This window comes from Artemia franciscana, chromosome 13, assembly GCF_032884065.1.
Source record: "Artemia franciscana chromosome 13, ASM3288406v1, whole genome shotgun sequence".
NCBI classification, from domain to species: domain Eukaryota; kingdom Metazoa; phylum Arthropoda; class Branchiopoda; order Anostraca; family Artemiidae; genus Artemia; species Artemia franciscana.
Window position 1 is genome coordinate 35,279,362 of NC_088875.1, and position 23,093 is coordinate 35,302,454.

Genomic DNA, 23,093 nt, shown 5'->3' on the forward strand with positions numbered 1-23,093 from the left:
ATCATTTCTGCTAACATTTGAGAGTGACTTATTATTTGGATCTCCGTTTTTTTTTTTTTTTTTTTTTTTTTTTTTTTTTCATAAGGCAGTACCCATTATATCTTCCGAAATTTCAAATTTCTCGATTACTGCTTGAAGTACAATAATGCATAACTTAACTTAACATAACTGCGGTATGGGGACATATACAAAACTATGATTTAATCAGGATATAAAAAAAAGAAGTTTGGATGCTGTTTTCTGCAGGAATGGCTTTACTGTAAAACCAAAACCAAAATGCATAACTTTATCAGCTAAAGTTCTTCTATATTTAATTTTTTTTTTATAATACTTAGTATTTTTTTAAACAATTTTTCATTAAATTACTTAAGAGTAAATTACAAAAAAAAACTATCGGCAATGACTGCCTTTATCAACTCATTTTCAATCTTGATTCTCCTTCCGGTGCTTGGGTAGAGGACATTCCATCCAATTATCTAAATTTACTTGAAATTTTAAATGGATCAGTGCAAGTAACTCTAATGTTAGTAATTTTATGGTTGATAATGTGGTTAATACATAAACTTAAGGTTATTGAAAAAGCTTCCAGATGTCGTGATTGCCTCAGGATTCTGCACCTTAATACACAAGGTTTATCGTCATCATTTGATCAATTAAAACTTTTATGTGTGGATTGTTCTTCTCCAGATATCATCGGTCTCTGCGAAACTGTTCTCACAAACATATCTGACGTAATTCTTGAAATTCTAGGGTATGTTTGCGAAAAACAACCATACATAACTATGAGCAAAGGTGGTCTTGCAATTTATATATTAGATACTTTGAATTATAGGGTACGCAAAGATCTGTCAAAAAATGTTGAAGGTATTTTTGAGTCTTTGCTTATAGAGGGATATACTTCATCCCGGGAGGTGATAATTGTGGAGGAAGTGTATAGACCACCAAGTGGTTTTTCGTTGTCTTTTCTTCAAGCGTCTAATGAAATAATTGAGCATATGCGTCAGCAAACTTGTGAAATAATAATTATGGGCGATTTTAATATAAACCGCCTAGAGAATAATGGCTCAGTACCAGCTGATTTTCTTTCGGCAATACTGACGCATTGTCTCTTACCCACGATCATGATTCCAACAAGAGTTATTGATAAGTCAGCTATTTTATTAGATAATATAGTTTCTTCTCTGGTTGCACATGAAAGCACTGTTTTGATGAATTTTCAGACCATTTTCCAATAATTTGCAATTTGTTGATCCCAAATAAGGAAACTAAGCCTCTGATTCCAATGGTTTCACCATTTAAATTGTCTGAAAAAAAATCTTTCTCAGCTTAATGCTAAACTGCTTCAGCAGTCTTGGGATATATTGATGAAAGTACAGAACTAGATATAAATTTTATGATATTGTTAAACAAGCCCCTATTGATACTTTTTCTAGAGATCCTTATAAACTGGCACCAAAAAATACCGACAGCTAAACCCATGGATGACAAATGGTCTTCTAAAATGTTCACAGCGGAAAGATTACTTATGAAAGAAATATAAGAATTGTCCTTCACCTGCTAAACTGCAACAATTTTAAGAATATAAAAATGGTTATAAGTCACTGATAAGAAAGTCAAAAACCACGTATTATGCTTCGAAGCTTAGCGAAACCAGGAGGATATGAGGAAAACTTGGGAAATTATTAATTCGGTGATTAGACCAGCTTCCCGTATTCCCAATCTTCCTACTAATCTGGTTTTGAATGAAAATACAGTGGAAGGTCCAACTTTAGTAAGAAATTCTCTCGCTTCTTTTTCTGCATCAGTTGGTGGGAATACAGTAGAAGGAACAGCTTCAAACGATCTCCTTCTGCTAGCGAAGATGAATATCTAAAATATGTGGGGTCGTATTGCCTAAAGTCCATTGTCCTTGAGCCTGTAACGGAGATTGAAGTTACTAGAATAGTTTTTGGACTACATGGCTCTTCTTTGTCTGGACTTGATTATATCCCAACAAAAGCTATTAAGCACGTTCTTTCGGAAATAATTGCTCCTTTAACTAAACTTGTAAGTATGTTGTTTGAACAAGGTGCTTTTCCAAAATCCCTTAGAACAGCTAGGGTGATAGCACTGTTCAGGGTTGGTAATAAAAGTGATCCATCTAATTATTGACCGATTTCCCTACTGTCTGTTTTCTCAAAGGTATTTGAGAAACCTATGCAGAAACAACTTCTTAACTTACTGGAAATTTCCAACTTACTGGAAGCAAGGAAATTTCTGCATAAGCACCAATTTGGTTTCCGCTCTAAGCACACAACAGAACAAGCTTGTGCAGTTTTATTATATTTTATTCATAGCGCCTTTGAATCTGGTAAATTAGCCGCTGCTATTTTTTCTTGATGTAAAATAGGCATACGACAGTTTTACTCATCGTATTCTTCTGGGTAAGCTTTCTCGCATAGGTATAAGAGGATCAGCTTTAATTTGGTTTGAATCTCACCTTAATGAAAGAAAATTTTCGTTTAATGCAGATATTCTACCGTCTTTTAATGTTGATTTTGATGTGCCACAAGGTTCCGTCTTTTGGCCGCCACTGTTCTTAATCTATATAAATGATCTTTATCATTATATTTCTAATAATGTTCCAAGCGTTTGTTGCAATCTGTGTTACAGCAACAAATTCCATCTCTCGAATGCTGGTGAGACTAATAATAATGAAATTTTAGTGGCTTTTGCTGATGATAGTAACGTCACCTGCGCTGAGCAGGCAGAGTAGGCATTGAGAGCCAAACTTGAAATTCTTATGGAAAAAACATGCTTGTGGTTTGACTCCAACTTGCTTGCTCTGAATGTATTGAAATCATACTTTCTAATATTTTCGAGGACGAAACAGATATATCCATTGTTTACTGTACTTCAGGCATCTAATGGACCATTGTGTCGACCCCAGGAAAGACATGTGAGATATTAAATGAAAATCTGCCTTTCAAGAAGCATATTGAGATGATCACAGCAAAACTTTTGAGAAATATGGGCATCATCCATAAATTCAAACACACATTTACAAGATCAATTTTATGTACACTGTATTTTTTTTCTGATTCGATCATATCTGACTTGCTGTAACACTACTTGGATGTCAACATTTCCTTCTCTGTTGCCCCAAATAAAAGTAATCCAGCAAAAAAGCTGCTGTAATTATAAAAAAAAAAACATTTACATCCTTAACATGACCTCCTAACTACAGACACAGAATATGCTATGTCGTGTGCAACCCTTATTTTTAAGTTCCTCCATGGTGAGTTGCCTAGGTGCTTTGAATCTTTTTTCCAAGATTTTGTGCAAGATACAAATTCGTATACGCTTCGAAATAGAAACCAAATGCAAATTCCGCAAACGAAAACAGCCAGGTCTGATTTTAATCCTTCCATCGCGTGTCCTAAGGCATGGAACACACTCCCGGATGAAATCTGTGGCAATCACTCGTTTGGTATTTTTAAAACTCAGAGATATATATATATATATATATATATATATATATATATATGTTGGGCGACAAGCTTGCTACTTGTTCTTGTAAAAATACCCAGCAACTGAAACGTCGATTCGACGCCCTATGCGCCAGCAATGGCTCTGGAGAATTTTCATCCTATATATATATATATATATATATATATATATATATATATATATATATATATATATATATATATATATATATATATATATATATAAGGGACATGCCAAGACCCCCTGTGATTTATCACTAGCCCGATACTGACTTCTCAAAATTTTCTTTGTATATTTGTATATGTGTGTGTTGAAGTTTTAGTGTTTCCTATGAGACTAAATAATTCCCCAAAAACGTGTTTTAAGCCCTGGTCCCCAGAAATTAAGGGGCATTGATCCTGGAATCAAAGAGACATTTTTGAGCATTATAAAATGGCCTGGGAAATTAAAAATGTGTTTAGATGGAGCTGATGTGAAATTTTCAGGTTTGGATTATTGCTTTAGGATTGACGGGAAAAAATCTTGTTGTAGTCATCTAGATTTTAAATCCTGGTTAGTATGTCCTTCACAGGAGCTTCTGCAAATACATGGGATCTGATGGACTCCACTTTGATTTTCCCCTCATGTTGGATCTTTTCTAGAGTTCAGAAAACTACTTAAAGTATTACTACTTTTTAAAGCTACCTTTGAACCGTTCGTTTGTAAAATTCGTTTTGTTTTTCACTCAGCCCTGGAACCTATGGTAAAGTACAAAAAAATATCCCTCAACCCTGTGTTATCTCTAAGACTTCCTTAGATATCTTACATTACTTTTTTTAGAATTTAATAGAGTAATGGTTTAAAGGTAGCTTTAAAGAGTAGTAATACTTTAAGTAGTTTTCTGAACCCTAGAAAAGATCCAACTTCAGTGGAACATCAAAGTGGAGTCCATAAGATCCCATATATTTTCAGAAGTTCTTATGTAGGACATACTAACCAGAATTTAAAAGTTGGATTACGACAACATCAAGAATCTATTACGTCAACCATTGAGAGCAAAAATCCAAGCCTGAAAATTTGAAACAACTCCATCTGAACACCTTTTTAATTTCCTAGACCTTTGTATAATGTTAGAAAATGTCTCTTTGATTTCTAGGGACCTGGCTTTAAACAAGTTTTAAGGGAAACATTTGAAATTAAAATCTTTATTTAAAAACCTGGCTCTGAATAAAGATGCTGGTGAGTTTGGCTTAAATTCAATTTATGATTATCCCAATGTCTCCAAATATATTTGTGTTGCCTAAACTAAAGGTAAATAACTTACTGTCATGAATTGGCACTAGGACAAAATGCTCCAGGAATAAATGTCAAAGAAAGCTATGATTGCAAAAATACAAAAATTTACAGCATTAATCACAATCTGTTGTAAGGATTTTCTATAGCCTCATGGCAAAATTATGAGAAAATATGTGTATTTTACTACCTGAAGACAGCAAGGCAGCATGCAGGATAAGAATACAATCTTTCCAAGGTGACAGTTTGCAAGGTCTTCAAGTAGTCGCATAGCGTTTTGCAAGCAAAAATATCACGTCGTTGTTCCATATCTAAAAAGAAAATACAAATTTTAATAAAAGTGACAAAGGCTGATTGGTATTAGAATCTCAAAAAATAAAAAAAGACTATTGTTTCGCAGTTTAATTAATGGATTGCCATTAATTAAAGCTACTCTTTAAAGCCACTTTGATGTTCCACTGAAGTTGGATCTTTTCTAAAGTTCAGAAAACTACTTAAAGTATTACTACTCTTTAAAGCTACCTTTAAACCATTACTCTATAAAATTCTAAAAAAAAGGTAATGTAAGATATCTAAGAAGGTTTTAGAGACAACACTGGGTTGAGGGATATTTTGTTTGTGCTTTACCATAGGTTCCAGGGCTGAGTGAAAAACAAAACGAATTTTACAAAGGAATGGTTCAAAAGTAGCTTTAAAAAGTAGCAATACTTTAAGTAGTTTTCTGAACTTTAGAAAAGATCCAACTTGAGTGGAACATCAAATTGGAGTCCATCAGATCCCATGTATTTGCAGAAGCTCCTATGGAGGACATACTAACCAGGATTTAAAAACTAGATGGCTTCTTGAAAGGCAGATTTTCATCTAATATCTCATATAGAATTTTACAAAAGTATTGTTGTGCAAGTGCTTGAAACTTTGTCTGATCAGCCCAATGAGATGTGATGCTTTGGAAATAGCTTTCTGCATGTGCTCATGAAATTTAAGCTGTGGATTAACAATAATGCTAAGATCTCTTTCAGAGTCAGCAACTGCCAGTGGTATTCTGCAGCCTGTTTTGTTGTTTATTGTTTGCTGGGGCACCAAAGCAGTGTTTTTCTTTCCCATTCACAGGATGTTGGTTTTTGATGCATTGAAGTTGAAACCTAGGCATTAGAGGTTTTCAATTAAGGCATCAATGTCTTTTTGTAATGTTGCTACTTCTTGAGATGATTTTCCTATAAAGTTTTGTGTCATCTGCATAGATTTTGGTAGTTCTGATGGTTTTTCTGTTGATAAAGAGTATGAAGAGGAGAGGTCTGATCACACTACCTTTTATCTCCCTGCTGGTCACTTTTGCTGGATTGAAGATGTTGTCACCCACTCTAACTGTTTGGGTTTGGTTTCTGAGGAAGGATTCTATCCAGGATAGTATTTGTCTTGGCAAATAGTACTGTTGGAGTTCATCCATTAGCTTTGCATGCAATACACTCTCAAAAGCCTTTTTAAGGTCAAAGAGTACTGCCAGGATGCTGTGACCCTCTTCCAGGGCGTGTGTCCAATTGTTGAACTTAATTGTGCTGTACAGCTTCTGTTTGGTAGGAACTCATATTGGTTGGGATTCATTTTATTGCTCTGCAATACTTGGTTTGGTATCCTGTTTCTTATGCATCCTTCACAAAGTTTACTGGAAAGTGATGTTTACTAAAAACTGAAAGTGTTGTAGCTCTAGTGACAGAGTAAGACAAAAAAAAATTAAAAGAGAAAACAAACAATCAACAAAATCAAACATAACTACATACTATATGAATAGGGAAGACCACTGGAGGTTGAGCTTTCTAGCAGAGCATATGAATCTTCTACTCTTTTATCAATAATGTTTGCAGGCAGAATCAATTTAAATTTTTGTACCAGAGAAGAATTACTGATCCAAAGAGGCAAATGCAGCAGATACTAGGCACATTTAAAATAGATTTGGTTATTATTATTTTTTTTTTTAAGCAGAACAAAATTCCAAATGGTGTACATTGCAAGACGCTGGGGCACAGTAAGAGTGTTGTCAAGTTTGGATAGGTGAAACTGACTAAGATTTGTTATATTATATGCAAGCAAAGCATATCCAATTCAAATCTTTTTAGCAAGGTTTTGAAATACAAGCTTAACGGTTTCTTTAATACTTCTTCCAATGGGCATACTAAGATAAATAAGGCTATCAGATAGCAAAATAGATGTTTCAGACAGTTCAAGTTGCATGTCAGAGTTACCCTTAAGATTGACAGTGATTGATTTAGAGTTTTATCAACATTAAAATTCAGACTAATCTGCTGATATCGACGCCGTAATTTAGAAAAAGTTCTCTTACTTCCCAAAAAGGTGCAACTTAGATTCAAAATATCATCAGCATAGGTAAATAAAGAAACATCAATTCCACCATAAATACACATGCACTCAACAGAGCATTGAGCAGCAGAAACTGTGTTATTAAAAAGAGCAGGGGAAGTTAAATCACACTGTCTGACACCCTTAAATAAATTAAAAAAATTCCAAACCCCCTTTTATTTTAGCTTTAAAATAACTATACATATAACTGAGACAATAAATAACAGAAGGATCAAACCCTCTTTTTATAGCTTCTGTCAAAATCTGGGCAAATATAAATGAATCAAATGCTCTAGCTATGGCAAACATCCAAAGAACAAGGAAATCACCAGATCCTTCCACATCAGCTAGAAAATTAAAAAGGGCATAAAGAGCATGCTCCTGACTTAATTCTTTCTGGAAACCAAACTGATGTGGAGGAGCATAACACTTACAAGAAATTTCACTGAGATAATAGACTCAAAAATTTTGAACAAGGTACACAAAATGGTTATAGGGTGGCATGATTGACAATCTTCGAGATTTCTTTTTCCCTTTTAGGGAATAGGAGTGATCTGGCCAATACATAACTGTTGTGGCACCACACCTGAAGAAATTGATCTTCCAAACAACAGTGAGAGGTGCTGCACAGGCAAATCACTAGCATTTTCAAAATGTTTAGCAGAAACAAGGTCAACACCAGCAGATGTTTTTTTTTATTGGTCTTTCTTAAAGCACACTTTACATCAGAAGGAGTAATTGAGAAGGTAGACTGCTGGAATTTAGCCAAGATACTGCCAAGCTCTTTTTCAAATTTACTTTCGGTTGACAGATCAGGTGAAGAAAATTCAGTTTTATAATAATCAATCCACTTAATTTCAGAAATATTACATGTAGAGGTCTGCTTGGAACATTAAGAATTTTTCACAAAAGACAAGGATCACTTGCCATATCATTTACATTTTTTTGTTTCAGCATGATTTTGTGGTTCTTAGGAGCTCTTGCAAATTTTCTTTTTGTTCTTAAATGCAAATTGTTTACTATACCACAATGCAGTCTATCACATTCATTCCAAATTTGGACCCATAGCTTAGCTGATTCACATGCTGAAACAAAATTTGAGTTTTTTGACCAATCAGCCACTTCTGCTTTTTACAAACATGTCTAGTTAGAACTGCAATAAGCTCTGCACATCAAAGTGTGTGATTCATTTCTGTAAGATAACTGGTAATTGGAATTTCAATCTGATACTCACAAAGATAAGAACTACAGTTGGGGCTAAGGAGATGGAATGGAACCTTGATTTTATTAAGTAGCAAGTCACACTCTAACATACATAACTGGCAATTAATGCAGCTCCAATCTTGGATATTGAACCATGCTTTAAAGTTAGACATTTTGGTAGCATTGATGCACTCTGTATATACACAGATCAGAAGGTGATTATAACAAAAGCCTTCATGCAAGACTGTGGCTTGGTTCCAGGGAAAAGAAGAGACAATATGATCAAGGTTCAAGATTGAGGAACTAGTGCCTATATAAGTAAAATTTTCATCTTTTCAACTAGAGTAAAATGGTGGAATGGGACTCCAGAGCAACTGACTCCTTAGGAGGGTTTTGTTTGATGTCACCACAATCACAAGCTCTTTCTCTGTGGTGACAAGAACTATGTATACCAGACAAAACTTTTTCAATAGAAGCATTAAAGATATGAAGAGAGAGAGAACTCCTCCCTGTCTCATTCCACACTTGACTGGTATATGTCCAAAAAAATCACCATTTCCTGGTTTTAATCTTAAATAAGAATTTGAATACCAAAACTTCAAAACCAGAATCACTTATTTATTCACACCTAGTTGACTAAGAGCATACCAAGCCTGGACATGACAAACAATATCGAATGCTCTAGATATATCAAGGGTGCAAAAATAAAGACTATAACTATTCCGAGTGGCTTCCTTAATAAGCTGCACTAAAACATGATGAGCATGTTGACAGCTCAGACCTGACCGAAAGCTGAACTGGTTAGCCTCATAATTAACAAATTCATCAATGGGTGTAGAACATACTCAAATAATTTACTTGGAGTGGTAATTGGCCTGTACAAATTACACAAATTAACTGAGGGCACACCAGAGAAATATGGGGAAAAATTAAAAAATTTAACTTAGCAACATTTAGAGCAAGGCAATTAGCATCAAACCAGAGAACAACTCTCTTGAAGAGGTTCACTACTTTAGGAAGCATCTCAGACTCAGTTCCAACTGCAGTACAAACAGTACTGTCATCAGCAAAGGCAACTAGACCATCCTCATCCTGCAAAAGTGAAGGATTTTTTTTTTTTTTTTTTGCATTGAAAGCTTCAGGATGACATAGGTGACAGCAAACTAAGAGTTCCTGATTTTTAACTGCAACTACAAGGTCATTAACATAAATCAAAAACAGAAACAGACCAAGAACAGAACCTTGAGGGACACCAAACTCAGCTTCAGACAAAAAGCTGGAAAGAGAATCAACAGAGACAGTTCTTACAGACAAATAGGAATCAAACCAAGAATGAGCCTGTCCTCCTACACCAATATGTGATAGCTTATAAAGAAGAATCCCATGAGTTAAGGAGTCAAAAGCCTTATGGACATCCAGGAATATAGCCACATGGATCAAACCAGAGTCAAGTGTGGTGCAGAAAAAATTTAAAAGTGTTACACATGCATGTTCTGTAGAATGTTTAGCTCAGAAGCCAAACTAAAAATCAAGAAAAAAACTTTTAGCCTCAATAAAAGCTAGTAGTCAGGAAAGCATGGTCTTTTCAAAAATTTTACTAAAAACAGACAGCAAAGATATAGGTTGATGATTGGCTGGATCATTTTTGAGGTCCACCTTTATATAAAACAATTACTTTAGCCCATTTAAGAGAACTAGGGAAAATCCCATTTTCAAAAGAAAGATTTAGAAGCTTCATCAATGGAGAAATAATTGAAGGAACAATGAACTTAACTACCATAGTTGGAATGCAGTCAGGGCCAGATGCCAAAGAACTTTTCAAGCTATTTACAATCCTGGCTACTACAACCTCAGAAGTAGGATACAACACCATTGACTTGAGACAGGGCAGACCAAGATAAGATTTGTAATCTGGTTGTGACAGCAAAGACCTGACTGAAGAAGCTGCAGTTTTCCCAACATTAGCAAAAAATGATGTAAATGCTTCCAGAACAGTTGGAGCACCCTTAACAACCACATCACCAACCACAAGACTTGGAGGGATAGAGGGAGATGGAGAAGAACCTTTAAGAATGGAATTAATCACTTGCCAAGTCTTACAAATATCCTTCCCACAATCTGAGAATAATAAAGGAATTTGGCCTTCTGGCACAAAGAGTTAAAAACATTCCTGTAGAGTTTGAACTGCTGAAGACGTGCAGAATTCAAAACATGGCTTTGCTGACTTAAAAGCTTTCAAAATATTATTTTTTCTTCTCCAACTCTTTTAAAGGCCAGGTGTCATCCATGGTTTAAGTGGAATGGATCTTTTTGACCTTGAATTAGAGGGGTTCAGAACATATACTAAAAAATCAACACTTTCACTGACCCATAAAAAGAATCAAACTTTGAACAAAAATCATTATCCTCACTAAAAATATTCCATGTCTTCTCAGCTAAATGGGATCTGAGGCAGATTAAATTATTCAGATCAAACCTAAAAGAAGCCGTGGGAGCATTCCTACTCAACCTTATTTTAAAGTTAAAAGTGGAAAATACAGGAAAATGGTCAGAAATATCACTCAGTACAACAGACTGAACCACACTAAGAGACAAAAAAATATTATCAATTCAAGACACTGACATATCAGTTAAACATGCCCAAATACAGGTTGTTGGTAGAACCCCAGCAGTGACCATAGTTGAGAGGAAATCCACTGATATGAAGTGGAAAGTGAGGAGGAGCCTGTAGAGGATATGTGGTGAAGATGGAATAAAGAGTCAGAACAGAGTGATGGAAGGATCAATCAATCAATCAATCTGTTTATTAAGAGAAAATGACTTCTGGCTATCTCAGACAGGGGTTAGATTAGGAAAATGAAACTTTCAGGGATGGGTCTAAAGGCTAAAATATGTCCCAGGGAGGTATTTTGAAATACCTACCTCTTCTCCTTCTCCCTCTATAGGGCCCTGACCTTTGATGACCTTCAAAAATATGTGTGTTATAAAAGTGGAATCTTGCAAAATAGATCTTCTGCTTGAATGATGTACAACAAAACTGTTTTCAGCTTCACAACTTTGCTTAATCCCAATTTATAAGGTTTTAAAGATATGCAAATATATTTCCTAAATTTTGGAAAAAAGACATTGGTATGGCTCAGAATTCTACTCAAATAACAGGAACTGTATGTTTAGAACTAAAGGCAGAAAAAAAGCCACTGGTAACTGAAAATTAAGGTAAAATTTTGTTTTGTCAAAATTTCAATAGGTATAGACCTGTTATGCTAGTGAATTTCAGGGCTCTCTAGAGGGAGAAGGAGTGGAGGTGGGCACTTTAAATATTTTCCTAGGATATACTTTAGCCTGTAGACCCATCCTTGAAAGTTTCATTTTCCTAACCTAACCCCTTTCTGAGATAGCCTAGCAAGAAGTTGCTCAACTAGAATTTTACCAGTTTTTGGAGTGTCTAAGCAGTGGATTACTAGAACTCACTCCCAGGCATAGGCCACTTGTGAAATCTGAAACCTTAAATAGCCTAGTTTCAAAAATAGTCAAGATCAATTTTGGAGAAAACATTTTTACCCACATGACTCATAGACTAGGATAAGGGAGACTCCTACTCTTAGTTTAAATTACAAAACCTAGGTAACCATTGAGGTAAAATACCTCATATTTTTAATTGATGAAGCACAAATCTGAAAATGGATGGACATAAGAAGGTTTTAATACACTAAAGTCCTAGGGCCATGGCAATTAAAACAAAACAATGAAGATTGACTTTAAAATACTTGACATTACATAAATACAACATTCACAAAGAAAACTATTCACAAAATTTTACTTTTGTGCTCAGTTGCTAACCTGAGCAATTGCCCTAAATTTTTAAACCTTGCAAAACATTCACCAGCCACCTCTTTTGACCTGTATTGTATTGGATTAACAATGCTTCTTGACTACTAAGGTCCCTACATTGGCCCTGCAGTGCATTCCTTCAGCGTGATTCAATCTCTGGGTCCCATATTACCAAGCTAAGGTCAAACCCACTGCACCACCACAGGACCTCTTATGACCTACACTCTAGTCTGTACATCAACAATTCATTGAAAAGGAAGGACCACCTTACTGGCATTTCTTCCTTTGTACTGGGTTTAAAAGATATTTAATGGGTTTAAAAAAAAGATTCTATGGCCAAGTCAGAAGCCCAGTAAAGGACCAGGTTGTCCTTTAGCCAGGAAGTGCAACAGGAAGCTAGGGGCCAGTCATCCTATGCCTTTGCATGCCCTTCCTGCTTACTGACCCCAGATTTCTCTAGGTGACCTGTTAAGTTTGGGCCAATTCTGGCAGAACTTACAGAGTCACATCACTGATCTATGTCCCAAACCAAATAAACTGCTAATGCCAGGAATTAAACCTGTGACATACCTCTAAAGTCAAAAATTGCATTCTGAATCGAAATGAAACCTTCATTTACATCCAAAATTAGCTTACCCTGCCTCCTAATATGGAAAATAGCCTATAGGCTACCCTGAATTGGTATATATCCTGAACCAATATAGGCTACAGGGGTGGGGATAGAGTTCATTTGTAGGCTAACAGAAATGGATGTCATATTTGGATTCATGGTGAAATTATGATGCTAGCAATAAGTTTGTTTCTTACCTATCTATTTATCTATTTGTTTCTTACTTATATTTGAAATAATGAGCGTGTTCCAGCTGCGACAAAAAGTAACTAAAAGTTACGAAAAAGTTACTAAAAGTAACTTTTTCCGTTCCAGCTGATGCTATTTAGCAGCTGGAACGACAGAAAAGTTACTTCAAAGTAACTTTTTCAGTAACTTTTACTAAAGATAGTTAACGAGCATCTTTAGTTAAGTAACTTAACATCATTATCATCACCAGAATAATATATAAAACTTGTAGTGGCTAACACAAAAGTTTGAAGACCGTGAGCCTTTATGCAGGGAAGAGAATGGAACTGCAATTGTTCAAAGAACCAGTGATGGTAAACAATCTTATTTTGACCTTAAAATGATTTTTACAAAAAAATTCATTGGTAAAGTTCAAGCATTAATGTGATCTGGGCATATCTAGAGAAGCTTGGTTGAATAGTTTGTTGGGGTGAAGTCTTCAGGTCTTGCTTTAGGAAGCTTCTAATTAAATTCCTGTAATCCTTGGACAGTTGCTAGCCTATCCAAAGTCAGTGGTAAATTGTTTTGTAGAGGTGGCATAGCCTAGTGAGTAATAGGTCTAATTGTCCAGAAAAAAAATGTATATAGTTCAAAGAAAGCTTAGTTCAATCCCACTTGACAGAAAGACGCACTGTGTTACTCTTGAAGCTGATTTAAAACATTCAATGATAATTACTTAAGCTAGCCTTGGCTAGATTGAATCCTGTAATTCATTGAAGTGCTTCAAAAAACTTTGCAGTTTATTGGTAGCCTGTAACAACTTTTTAATATTAATTTATAGATACATTTGAGCCCTCCTAGCAAAGTTTCTTGTAGGCTACTCCAGGCTCGAAAACCTAAGCTTAGGAGTTTAAGGCCTTGCGTTGCTGTTATTTTGGTTGGGATAAGGGTCAATGGTGTGACTCTGTAAGCTTAGCCACACTACACCTAGCTATAATGATTAGCCTACCTGGAGAAATTTAGAGGAAAAACTTAAGAAGAATCAAATGTTTTTTGCACTCAAATGAATTCAAATGAAGAATCAATGTTTTGTAACACTCCTAGCTACAGACATTGAATCAGGATATCAGTTGCTGTGCAATGCTGACCATTGGTCAGCATATAATTTTTTTTCTTTTTTAAGTAGGCCTAAATTCTTGCTACATTAGAAAATAGGGTCAAAACTAGTAGGCTATGCAATTATGCAAAATAATGTGAAACTCAAACCCTCATGTATTGCTATCAAAATAGGAATTGAGAAGAATTGTATACATCAATGCATAACAAAAAATCTAAGCTATGCATCAATATGGTTGTTAGGTACTTGTGTGTTATTCAGAACACACTCAATAAATAAAGTTAGGTTCTTTTGTGAAACAAACTATGATGCAATTACATTTAAATTAATATTTATATATAGAGGTGGTTAGGTTAGGTATTTGATATAATGCACCCCCCCCCCTTCCCCTAATGTGCGAATAAGGTTTTGGATTTTAGGCTAAGAGATCTGTTAGATAAAGAGGAAATACTGAGTCCAGTACAAGTGGGATTCAGATTAACATTCAGCACTATTGACCATATTTTTACTTTGGAAATATTGAGATGGAAAAATGGTTGGCTATTTGTATCTTTTTATACCTGAGAAGTGCTTTTGATTCAGTAAACAGGAGGTTGTTAATTGAAAGCCTGTTAGAAATAGGCTTGCCATCTTGTTTTGTAGCAATAATAGCAGCTATGTATAGGAGGGTGAAGTTTGTTGTAAAGGTGATGGGGAAATTTTCTAGACTAGTTATGTCTCATTTGGGTGTGAAATAAGGATGTACTTTATCCCCAAAGCTTTTCTCCTTGTTTGTTAATGATTTAGACAGTTTTATGAAAAAATAATGGAGCCCCATTTGTATCTTTGGATTGGTTCAGGCTATCATGTATATTATTTGTAGATGATATAGTAGTAGTGGTGGTAATTTCAACTATTTATTCTACAGCCTTTCTGATTCAGGGGTCATTCTTAAAGAATTGGGACAAAACTTAAGATTTAGTATAAAAGGTGAGGTATTAATAAGGAGACAAACCCCCTCATATACATAATAAAAAAAATATAAGAGTATAAAAGTTTGTTATGTAAGTTAATTCTTAAGTTATGTATATTTTTTACTAATAAAAACGTTTGTTAAAAATTAAAAGTTCTAGTTGCCTTTTTGAGTAACCAAAAAATTGGAGGGCAACTAGGCCTCCTTCCCCACCCCTTATTTCTCAAAATCATCTGATCAAAACTAAGAGAAAGCCATTTAGCCAAAAAAAAAAAATAATATGCAAATTTCATTTTAATAATTTATGTGCAGAGAGCCAAAATCAAAAATGCATTAATTCAAAAATGTTCAGAAATCAAATTAAAAAAAATAGTTTTTCAAACTGAAAGTAAGGAGCAATATTAAAACTTAAAACAAACAGAAATTACTCTGTATATGAAATGGGTTGTCCCCTCTGCAATTCCTTGCTCTTTATGCTAAAGTTTGATTCTTTGTGACAATTCTACTTTTTAAAACAATTAAAAACTTTAGCGTAAAGAGTGAGGGATTGCAGAGGGGACAACCCATTTCATATACGGAGTAATTTCTGTTCATTTTAAGTTTTAATATTGCTCCTTACTTTCAGTTTAAAAAACTAGTTTTTTTGTTTAATCTTTGTTTAGGGATTAAGCATAGGGAATCATGTTTGAGGAGTTAGCTTGGTAAGAGTTTATTTATGGGTGTTTCTGAATTCATAAAGTGTTTGAAAGTTTGTTTGCTTGCTTAAGTTGTTTGTAAGTTTGTTTGCTTTTCTAAGTTGTTTGGAATTAGGTGCTTGTATAAAGTTGCATGTGTTTGCTATGGCCTGCAGGCTTTTTTGCAAATAAATCTTATCTATGACATTTTGCCTTTTTTTTTCAAATAAATATAATACAGAATTTGTAGAACAGACAGAGAAGTTGAACAAATAGGCAGAACAATACATGTGTTTTTATTCCCTTCACTGCCTGTGTCAATAGAAAAGCCAGGGATTTACTGTTTTCATTCCCTGGAAATTAGTCTTATACCTGGTTCCAATAGTGAGATTGAATTTGTCAAAGCTTGGAGGTTTATTCCTCCTGTCTGTTTAAAGAAAACAGATGCATAATTGAAGTTTTGTTCATTTCTATCTTACATTTCATGGGCATCCATGGTATTTCTTCCTTTATTAATCTGTCTTGTTTCTTTTCTGCAGGATTTTTTCTGTCTCATTTTTAGAAAGATAAAAAATTTTATTTACAAATTACTTATACTAGAAGCACATTTTCAAGACTTTGACCTAACTTAGGATCCCTTGTTCTAAAGGCATGATTGAATTTCTTGAAGCTAGAAATTTCTTTTGTGACAAATTCAATGGTAAATATTTAGTTCACCCCTTTTGCAACTTAATAGTGGTAAAATAGGTAAGATTGTAAATTTTTAGTGACTGCAATATATTTCACCCATTACTAATTGCAGTAGAAAGGAAAGCCACTGGTAAGGACCCCCAAAAAATTATTTCAGATTATTTTTAAAAGGCTTTACTACCCATAAAGCTGGCATAACTGGAGAAGGGGCTTCTCAGGAATTAATGACTTTAAAAGCTATACATTATACATAAAAATGCACATTTTTATGCAGAAATGCAGCAAGTTATTTATTACTAATCAGCTACAGCAGGTATATCTATTGCTTTCTTTAACCATCAATAAAGATAAAATGCATGCTGAAAACTGAATGCTCTTTGGAAAATTTCTTTAGACACACTAATTGTGAGATGGATATCAACAAAATTCCAACAGGGTTTGTATTTACTTAAGATTTACAAACAAGCATATTGAATGCTTAATTTTGTGATATCCTAATCTCTAAACAGTAAATTTCCTAATAGTTTTCCACCAGCTCATTTCAGCAAAATCATTTGTAATGACAACACACCCTTTGCTTGGGTGGCCTGGCCTCTCCAAAATGAAAGACAACTGCTAGTAGGCTAAGTTAGTTCTGCTTGAAATTTGCTATATGAGTTAAGGTATCACTGAGATGGATTCTGTTTTTTGCCGCATTTTTAACTGGATTATGAAGCCATCTCTAAGTTGAACAAAAGATGAATTTTATCCATCTTTTGTTAGTTTCATGAGGATTTTAGTTGAACTTGAATCCTTATGAAAATGGACCCTAAGAAACTTTTATAAGATATTAAAAACTTCAGGGTGAAAAATGAGTTATTAAGGAGGAGGAAGCTACCCTCATTTATGAATCATTTAAGAATTTACTGTAGCTACTAGCCCCTGACAAATCTTGGAAACACAAACTTTAGATGTCAAGTATAATAAAATAAAGATGTTATTATCCTTGATATTGCAAGTTACTCAGAATTACAATGGACACCACCAAATTAAGCATTTATGTTTGCACTAATTTGTTGTAAATTCAGAAAAGCAAGTTAATGTTTACATTGCATCAGAAATTTGTAATTCTGCAACAAGCCAACAACTGCATCCGTAACCAAAATGATAAGATGCTTATCAATGCATTTCTGAGGGGAAAAAATATTTGATGGGAGAATTTTCTGCAGGAAAAATTCTCCACAAAGAGGAAATTCTAGCTAGGAAAAGTTATGTGATTTGATTTCCCCTCCACAATACTCTGCTCTTTATGCTACAGTTTGACCTTTTGTCTTAATTCTTTAATTCTCAAAACACAAGGGCCATTTAAATAAAATCAGAAACTTTTAAGTCCTAAAAAACTGTTTCTATGTAATATAAAGAAATAACAAATTATTGGCTTTGGGTGAAACTAATGTTACCAGATAGTACACGAGAAATTGGGCAACATCATTCTTTTCCAAATTGGGTTTTGTTTAAAATAATATGTATTTTTCAAGAAAATCCTGACATTATGGGAATGATGGGAACCATTTTTGGAACTAAAATATCAAATAGCATGAAACTTGGCAAAATACTTTACAGAATCAAAACTGTAATTTTGGAGGCCAATGTTATCTATGAGTAAATTTATTAATGCCAAACCTGAAAAAATTAATTCCAAGAAATTAGAAGTTTATTCTACAAAGACAGTGATAGGTGATGTAGCCTATATGATTATTTCTGCTATTTAACCAACATTCTTTCTTGGGAAAAAAGAAAATAACTAAATGAAAACCATAAAATAGCCCAAAGTCAAAAACATAATCAAATAAAGAATACTTCCGCTATTTAACCAGCGAAAAAAGAAAATAGCTAAATGGAAAACTTAAAAGAGACCATCAAAAGCCAGGAAGCAAAGAGACTTGTTGGTTGTACAGGCTGTCAGGTATTTAGTCAAAATGTTCCTATTGGGTTAGTTGGTCTATACATATTGTAAACTTTTTCTTCAAATATGCACATCAAAATAAAGACTCACAATGATTGTATACAAGATGACATCTTTGTATACAAGATGATAAATAACATCATAATTGCAGGTTACAACAATAAATGACTTTGTAACAAAACAAAATAATGTATTTTTAAATAAAATCAGAATCCTTTTTTCTTGGTCCTAAAAAACTGTTTCTATGAAATAAAAAAAAAATACAAATTATTAGTCAATATAATACTTGTCTCCACTCCAACATTCATTTATACATATACCCCACAATAGAGAAAATGGGGTAGCTAAGTAGTAATGCTATTTGGCAGTTGTTGCTAAAGTGTCAGCAGCTTTTGGAATTCTACTATATTGTGCTATTGGCAGCTTTGGAACTTTGTCCATACCTGAATATACAAGATTGTGTCTAGAAAAATAATAACTTGCAAGATTAAATTGAATATTATATTACAACTTACCACCATTTTTCTTCATTTTCATCTGATCCTACATCAGTATCCATTATTTCATCAATAAGCAACTGTAGAACTAAATAATGTTGCATCATTTCTGATGTACCACTGGCAGAGTTCATTGTATGAAGATTTGAAAAAAGCTGTAAAATTGTAAAATCTAAAATTGTTTCTAGCTGAGATAATCTATTGAATTTTTGAAGTTATTTGATATTTTAGGATTTTGTAAGATATCTGTTTCAATGATAGTGAGTGTTTTGAAGAGTAACAAGTATTTGAGATAAAAGGAATGCATACAAAGTCTATAGGTTCAGTTATTTTTGTTTTCTACCTATCAAAAGACAACAGTTTTTGAACAGCCATCAGAAGAGAGAAATTTCTCTTCACAGAAAAATCCTAAATCAGCCATTGAATTTTTATGCACCCATTGCTATGCTATATTTTTCATGAATTTTGGAATACTTGATGGAGGCTGTAAAATTTTTTCCTATATTGGGCTTTGAATAAATCATTTTTATCTTGGACTGTGGTCTCAAAGAAAGCCTAGATTTAATTAGAAGCAAATGCAGTAAACTGAAAACTGTGTTGTGACTACTCTGCTTTATAAAGGTTAAACTTGGTGAACTGAATATTTCAAATATATGTCATAAGTATAAAATAAAACAAAATCCAGGACAAAACCAGTCTTTCTGCTATGCTAATTCACAAATGGCACTAATTTACAAAACTGTAAATGGGAGGGGGAAGGGAATGTATTTTGAAAATCTGAGGAGAAGGGTTCCTTGATGGATGTACCAAAATATATATATTTCAATGAAAATTCCCAAAGTATTTTGCCAAATCTAGGGGAACTCCCTCTCATTTGATGCAGATCCATCATTAAAAAATCATTTAGTAAGCTCAAATACTTTTCAAGATAGCCTAGTGAAAAGGCCATCATTTGGAAATTTTAACTAGCCTAGTCTAAAATTCTAACCTTAATAGTTCAACTGAATGTAAGAAAGTGATAGGCCTAAGCCAAGGAGTTTCAATAATCAACACAACTGTATGCTATCTCAGACACTAATGCACTGAAATTAATATAGAAACAGGATATTTAAACCAAATCTAGGTTAATGCCCACAGATTTATTGCAAAATTAATACCTTTCCATAATGAATTTGGCATTAAAGTATTTATGCAGCATTCTGCTTTTCTTTTTGTGAACAATGTAGGTCAATTTTATACAGTGGGTTAAATTTAAGATATAGGCTAGGCTTGTGGTAAAATTCTAGTTTAGCTACTTTTTGCTATCTTGGCAAGAGGTTACGTTATTTAAACTATACCCAAGACAAACAAGTTCAAACATGCAACTAGCCTAGAATATCCTATTCATACACCCCTAGAGTGTATCTAATTTTGTTGATTTCAAGATCTGTTCCAAAATATTCTAAGAGTTTCCTCTACTGGTCGATGGCCTCAGCTACAATATTTACAAGGACTTACGCACAGGAAGTTATTCTAAATTCAGACTAAATGAGTCTAAAACAAATGTTAACAAAATCTTGGTCGTAATATTTTTTTCTATCTGAATAAGACCTAAGTTACTTCAAAAGCCGTTCCTGCTGAATGTAAAATTCAAGTAACTTCTCTAGTTACTTTAAAGTTATTTGATTTTTCACCTGGAACACCCTCAATATTTCCCTTCTTCCCCTGTGTTCTTCTTGTCCGATTATTTATCTGAATAATCCAAGGGTTTTATGAGAGGCACATGACGTCAGGGGTTATTCGGATTACCCCCTCGAACGCTCAGGATTACTTGTCCGTGGGCTTGCACTTTCTAACCTAAAAAAAAGATTATCGAGGATAATTGACGTCAGTGTTACATATTTTTTTTAAATGTAAATAATCGTTAGGTCTGAAATCGTTAATTGAAGGGTAGTTAAGTGTAGGAGGAAATCGTCAATCGGTTGAAAGTATAAATTTAGTTTGTGAATTTTTGAGATTGATTGATAGAAAAAGGACGTTGTAAACTTTTCGCAGCGAATTGTAAAAATACAATTGTGGAAGTGCATGGACCCTAAGGTGTTAAAACACAGAGGGGGTCTTTCGGCGATTCACTTCACTTCACTTCACTGAAATCGTTAATTGTGAAAATCGTTAGGTCTAGAGAAAAGACAAGGAAACTGTAAATAGTGGAAATAATCTTAGCTTTTCAGTGACCTGTAAGTAATCTTATGCATATTCCTTAGGGTCTAAAGGGTTTTTGGTGTTCTAGGCCCGTCTTGCATAGGCTAAGCTTCATAGGGAGTCAGAACAAAAGTTTTTTGGTTATTAAAAAAGGTTGGTTGTTGTAGTTGTAGAGAACTACAACTAGTTGTAGAGAACTACAACTACAACATATGGGTTTTTGGTGTTCTAGGCCCGTCTTGCATAGGCTAAGCTTCATAGGGAGTCAGAACAAAAGTTTTTTGGTTATTAAAAAAGGTTGGTTCTTGGGAAGGCAGCTATCACATTGGCGAGTTAGTCATACATTACCATATCAAACAGGCCTAGTTTCTACACCATCCTGTAATTTTTAGTTGAAAAAATTTAGAATGATTAGGCCAATACCTATAGCCTTTTATATCTATATATATAAAAATAAGTTGTCTGTGTGTGGATCTGTGGATCAGGTGACGTCATGTTTGTTCCCATATGACGTCTGAATTATTTCACACTAATACAAAAGAAGAAAAAAACTAAAAAAGGTAAAAACTACAAAAAAAACTAAAAAGAAAAAAAAACTAAAAAAGCTAAAAAACTAAAAAAAACTAAAAAAAGGTAAAAATCTAATAACTAAAAAAAAACTGAAAAAAATAAAAAAAGGCAAAAACTACAAAAAAAATAAAAACTAATAAAAAAACTAAAAAAGCTAAAAAACTAAAAAAAACTAAAAAAAAACTAAAAAAAGGTAAAAAACTAAAAAAAACTAAAAACTAAAAAAGAAAAAAACTAAAAAAAAGGAAAAAACTGAAAAATAAAAGAGAAAAAGAAAACTAAAAAAATATGAATAAATATATATCAAAATAAGTTGTTTGTGGGTTATGTCTGTCTGTCTGTCTGTCGAGTGACGTCGTGTTTGTCCGCATATGACGTCTGAATTATTTCACACTAATACAAAAGAAGAAAAAAAACTAAAAAAGGTAAAAACTACAAAAAAAACTAAAAAGAAAAAAACTAAAAAAGCTAAAAAACTAAAAAAAACTAAAAAAAAGGTAAAAAACTAAAAACTAAAAAAAAACTGAAAAAACAAAAAAAGGCAAAAACTAAAAAAAAACTAAAAACTAATAAAAAAACTAAAAAAGCTAAAAAACTAAAAAAACTAAAAAAACTAAAAAAAGGTAAAAAACAAAAAAAAACTAAAAACTAAAAAAGAAAAAACTAAAAAAAAGGAAAAAACTGAAAAATAAGAGAAAAAGAAAACTAAAAAAATATTAATAAATATAAAAAATATAAATATAAATATAATATAAATTAGCAATCAACAAAGCACCGAGACACAAATGACGACCGGGACACAGGGAGTATAAATGACGACCAGGACATAAGTAAAAAAAAAAAACTAAAAATACTAAAAAAATGGTAAAAACTACAAAAAAACTAAAAACTAATAAAAAAACTAAAAAATCTAAAAATCTAAATAAACTAAAAAAGAAAAAAAAGAAAAAAGGAAAAAAATAAAGGAGAAAAACAAAACTAAAAAACGAATGTATATACAGACCGGGACACCGGGATACAAATGACGACCGGGACACAGGGAATATAAATGACGACCGGGACACAGGGACACAACTACAATGGGGACGCCGGGGGGCACAGGGGGATATAAATGACGACCGGGACACCGGGACACAAGGAATATAAATGACGCCCGGGACACTCAAAGAGAAATCACAGACTGGAACACCGGGACACAAATGACGACCGGGACACAGGGAATATAAATGACGACCGGGACACAGGGACATAACTACAAAGGGGACGCCGGGGTGCACAGGGGGATATATAAATGACGATGGCGACTCAGGGAATGGTCGATTAGCAATCACCATCAACAAAGCCCAAGGGCAATCATTAGAATCATGAGGTATAGATCTGAATACGGATTGTTTTCCCATGGACCATTATATGTTGCATGTTCAAGAGTCGGTAAACCTGACAATCTATTTATATGCACAGACAATGGGACAGCAAAGAATGTTGTATATTCGCAAGTTTTACGTAGTTAAAAACATATATATATATATATATATATAT

General features: G+C 33.7%; 2 protein-coding genes across 2 annotated transcripts in view; one reads left to right on the forward strand and one right to left on the reverse strand.

Annotated features, from left to right (window-relative positions):
* Nucleotides 1–20,567, reverse strand: part of LOC136034858 (general transcription factor IIH subunit 4-like) — a 54,631-nt gene extending 34,064 nt beyond the window's left edge. Inside the window, exons 1-3 of the mRNA XM_065716329.1 lie at nucleotides 20,490–20,567; nucleotides 12,958–12,997; nucleotides 4,952–5,072 (exon numbers count right to left, since the gene is read on the reverse strand). Of these exons, the coding sequence (XP_065572401.1) occupies nucleotides 4,952–5,070 (119 nt within the window). The 5' untranslated portion in view covers nucleotides 5,071–5,072; nucleotides 12,958–12,997; nucleotides 20,490–20,567. The remainder of the gene's footprint in view (nucleotides 1–4,951; nucleotides 5,073–12,957; nucleotides 12,998–20,489) is intronic.
* A 233-nt stretch (nucleotides 20,568–20,800) lies between these two features.
* LOC136034859 (calpain-A-like) overlaps nucleotides 20,801–23,093 on the forward strand; it is a 72,827-nt gene continuing 70,534 nt past the window's right edge. Inside the window, exon 1 of the mRNA XM_065716332.1 lies at nucleotides 20,801–21,019. The gene's annotated coding sequence lies outside the window, so the exon portion shown is untranslated. The remainder of the gene's footprint in view (nucleotides 21,020–23,093) is intronic.